The following is a 4,104-nucleotide window of genomic DNA, read 5'->3' as shown; positions in this document are numbered from 1 at the left end:
GGTCTCGAACCCACGGGCTCAGGCAATCCACTCCCCTCAGCCTCCCAAAGTGCTGAGATTACAGGCTGAGCCACCGAGCCCGGCCTGTATAATTTATATAATTTAAAAATATTAGAGTCTGGAAAAAAATGCTTACAAAGAAGTGCAATTTGCTGGGCGTGGTGGCTTACGTCTGTAGTTCCAGCTACTTGGAAAACTGAGGTGGAAGGATAGCCTAAGACCAGCAGGTTGTGACTGCAGTGGCCATGAGTGTGCCACTGTACTCCAGACTGGGTGACAAGAGTGAGACTCCAAAAAAAAAGAAAAGAAAAAAGGAAGTGCAAGGCTTTTATAGGAGAAATTATAAAACTTAACCACATTCTTAGTATACCACTATACCATATTCTTGGATAGAACATTTCAATGATTTAAGGATATCAAAATCATCTATAGATTTAATCCAATCTGAGCCAAAGTATCACTACGATTATTTTTTTTAGAAATTGACAAGCTGATTCAAAATACAAGAGACCAAGAAAGGACAAGACACAATTTCTTTGTAATTGGTATTTATTTAAAGACAGGATCTCACTATGTTGCCCAGGCTGATCTTGAACTCCTGGTCTCTAGCAATCCTCCTGCCTTGGTCTCCCCAAACACAGGGATGACAGGTATGAGCTGCTGTGCTGGTCAAGATGCTCTTGAAGTAGAACAGGGTAGGAGAACTTGCTGTCTCAGATTTTAAATTTACAATGAAGTTACAGTCATGGTGGTTGCAGGTGTAGACAGAGGCCATCAGAACAGACTAGAGAGTCCAGAAATTGATCCCACTGACTTAGACACTTGACCTATGATGGAGCTGACATGGTTCTAGAAAGAACAGATTTTTCCTTTTTTTTTTTCTTTTTTCTTGACTTGGAGTCTCACTCTTCTGGAGTGCAGTGTCACACTCATGGCCACCTCGATCTGCTGGGCTCAGGCAATCCTACTGCCTCAGCCTTCCAAGTAGCTGGAACTACAGGATGCGTCACTACAGCTGGCTAGGTTTTTGATTTATTAAGTCTTTCCAAATTGCCAAGGTTAGTCTCAAACCCCTGGGTTCAGGCAATCCTCTTGCCTCCACCTCCCAAAGTATTGGGATTACAGGCATGAGCCACTGCACCTGGAAGATCTTTTTCAATAAATGGGTATTGAATGGGTATCCCCAGAGGAAAAATAAAAAGTGGATCCTATCACCTTATGCACAAAAATCAATCCCAGGTGAACTCTTTTATTAAGATAAAATTAAGCCAGGCTCGGTGGCTCTGCCTGTAATTCCGCACCTTTGGGATGCTGAGGTGAGTGGATTGCCTGAGCCTGAGGGTTCGAGACCCGCCTGGGCAGCGAGACCTCATCTCTACAATAAATCAAAAAATCAGCCGGGCGTGGTAGCACGTGCCTGTAATTCCGGCTACTCGGAAGGCTGAGGCAGAAGGATCGCTGGAACCCAGCAGGTCGAGGCTGTGGTGGCTGGGAGCGGCCACTGCACTCCAGTCTGGGTGACAGAGTGAGACTCCAACTCAAAAAAAAAAAAAAAGATAAAATTAGTGTAAATGCACAATTTAAACCATTTTTTGAAAATCCCATTCAGTGGTTTTTGGTATATTCACAGAGTTGTGCAACCATCACCGATATCTAATTACAGAACGTTTTGTCACCCCCAAAAGAAACCCTGTACCCAGTAAGATGTTACTTCCTTCCCTGCACTACCACCACCCCTGCCATGACCACCACCAGCCCCTGCTGATGGAGAACCTACTTTCTTCTATCTCTGTGGATTTGCCTATTCTGAGTATCTTGTAAAAACAAAAACATAAATATGGGGTCTTTTGTGCCTGGCTTCTTTCAACTTAGAATAATAGTTTCCTGATTCATCCATGTTGTGGAACATATCAGTAGTTCATTTCTTTTTAAGGCTGAATACTAGTTTATTATGTAGACTGATCACATTTCATTTATTCATTCATTAGTTGGTAGACATCTGGGCTGTTTCCACCTTTTGGCTATTATGACAAATATTGCTATGAACGTTTATGTGCACATTTTGTTTGAACATGTGTTTTCTTTATTATTTTATTTTGGATTTGTGGAGTACACGTGAGGATTTACTACATAAGTAGGTTGCATGCAGGCGAAGTTTGGGCTTCTAACTGGTCCTCTCTCCTGACAGGTAGGCAGCAGGTTGTCACGTGTTCCCCTCCCTCCTCCATCCCCCCCTTCCCAGCAGTGTTATCTTCTTGCATATATGGCCAGGGGTGGAATTGCTGGGTCTTATGGAATTCTGTATTTAATTCTTTGAGGAACCACAAACTTGTTTGCTATAGTAGCTGCACTATTTCACATTCCCATCGGCAATGTATGAGGGCTCCTGATTCCTTACATTTTCACCAGCACCTGTTATTTTCCATTTGATGCTCTTCCTGAAGGTTGTATAGTGGTATCTCATTGTGTTTCCCTAAGGACTAAAGATGTTGAGTATTTCTTCATGTGTTTATTAGCCACTTAGATCTACTTTGGGAAAATGTCTATTCAAGCTCTTTGCTTGTTTTATTTTTAAAAATTGGATTGTTAGCCATGCTCGGTGGCTCAGCCTGTAGACCCGTGCCTTTGGGAGGCTGAGGTGAGTGGATTGCTTGAGCCCGCGGGTTCAAGACCCGCCTGGGCAACTTGGCGAGACCTCATCTCTACCATAAATCAAAATTTAGCCAGGTGTGGTAGTGCGCACCTGTAGTTCCAGCTACTCGGAAGGCTGAGGCGGAAGGATTGCCGGAGCCCAGCAGGTCGAGGCTGCGGTGGCTGGGAGCAGCCACTGCACTCCTGTCTGGGCGACAGAATGAGACTCCAACTCAAAAAAAAATTGGGTTGTTTGAGCACCCTCCCACGTGCCCTGCTGTCTTTTTGCTCTCGCCTGGAACTGCTGCCTCGCCAGGGCTCGTCATGGACCCCAGCTGCTCCTGCACTGTTGGTGACTCCTGCACCTGTGCTGGCTCCTGCACATGCAAAGAGAGCAAATGCAAGTCCTGCAAGAAAAGCTGCTGCCTCTGTTGCCCCGTGGGCTGTGCCAAGTGTGCCCAGGGATGTGTCTGCAAAGAGGCATCGGACAAGTGCAACTGCTGCACCTGATGTCAGGAGACCCTGATCCCAGGTGGAGGTGGAGCAACTCGTATAAACCTAGACATTTTTCTCATATATTCCTTTGCTACATTTTTCCTTTGCTATATTTTTTTCATACATACCCTTTGCTACATTAAAAAAAAAAGAAACATATGAATGATAATAAAAGTTATTGAATTTTTTAAAAAATTGGGTTGTTTGTCTTTTTATTATTGAATCTTAACACTTTAAAATATATATTCTGGATAGTAAACCCTTGTCTGATATGTGATTTGCAAGTATTTTATCCCATTCTATGGTTGTCTCTCCTGATACTGTCCCCTGATGCACAAAAGCTTTATATTTTCATGAAGTTCCATTTATTCATTTTTTGATATCTTATAATTCTGATGTCATATTTAGAAACTGTTGCCTAATCCAAAGTCACAAAGATTTACACCTATGTTTCCTTCTAAGAATTTTATAGTTTTAGTTCTTACATTTAGGACTCTGATCTGTTCTGAGTTAATTTTTTTATGCGGTATGAGGTAGGGGACCCAAATTAATTCTTTTGTGTGTGGATATCAAATTGATCCAGCACTATTTGTTGAAAAAAAACCATTCTTTCTACCATCAAATCATCTTGGCTCCCTTGTTTAAAACCAATTGACCATAGATGTATAGATTTATTGCTGGATTGTTCATTCTATTCTATTGATTTACATGTCTATCCTTATGCCACTACCACAGTGTTTTGATTACTGAAGCTTTGTGTTAAGTTTTGAAATTGAGACATGTAAGTCCACCAACTGTTCTTTAACCCAAGACTGTGTTAGGTATCCAAGTATCTTATAATTCCATGTAAATTTTAGAATCAGCTTGTCAATATCTATAGAGAAGTCAGCTGGGATTCTGATAGGGATTATACTGAATCTGTAGATCAACTCAAGGTGTATTGTCATCTTAAAAATATTAAGTCTTCCAATTCATGAA

The 4,104-nt window shown here is 41.9% G+C and overlaps 1 protein-coding gene across 1 annotated transcript; it reads left to right on the top strand.

Annotated features, from left to right (window-relative positions):
- The first annotated feature begins 2,955 nt into the window (after positions 1-2,955).
- On the top strand, positions 2,956-3,141 carry LOC103256106 (metallothionein-2-like). Its single transcript, XM_008054004.1, has one exon. The coding sequence runs from the start codon at positions 2,956-2,958 to the stop codon at positions 3,139-3,141; it is 186 nt and encodes a 61-aa protein (XP_008052195.1).
- The last annotated feature ends 963 nt before the right edge of the window (positions 3,142-4,104 follow it).

The sequence above is a fragment of the Carlito syrichta genome, unplaced genomic scaffold (genome assembly GCF_000164805.1).
Source record: "Carlito syrichta isolate Samal-C Ts95f unplaced genomic scaffold, Tarsius_syrichta-2.0.1 Scaffold76748, whole genome shotgun sequence".
Lineage (NCBI taxonomy): Eukaryota > Metazoa > Chordata > Mammalia > Primates > Tarsiidae > Carlito > Carlito syrichta.
The sequence above is the reverse complement of the archived record's forward strand: the minus strand, read 5'-3'. Positions and strand labels throughout refer to the sequence as shown.

What these genes read in the sequence shown, in the direction of transcription:
- LOC103256106 (XM_008054004.1), top strand. Translation starts at nt 2,956, where the DNA reads ATGGACCCCAGCTGCTCCTGCACTGTTGGTGACTCCTGCACCTGTGCT.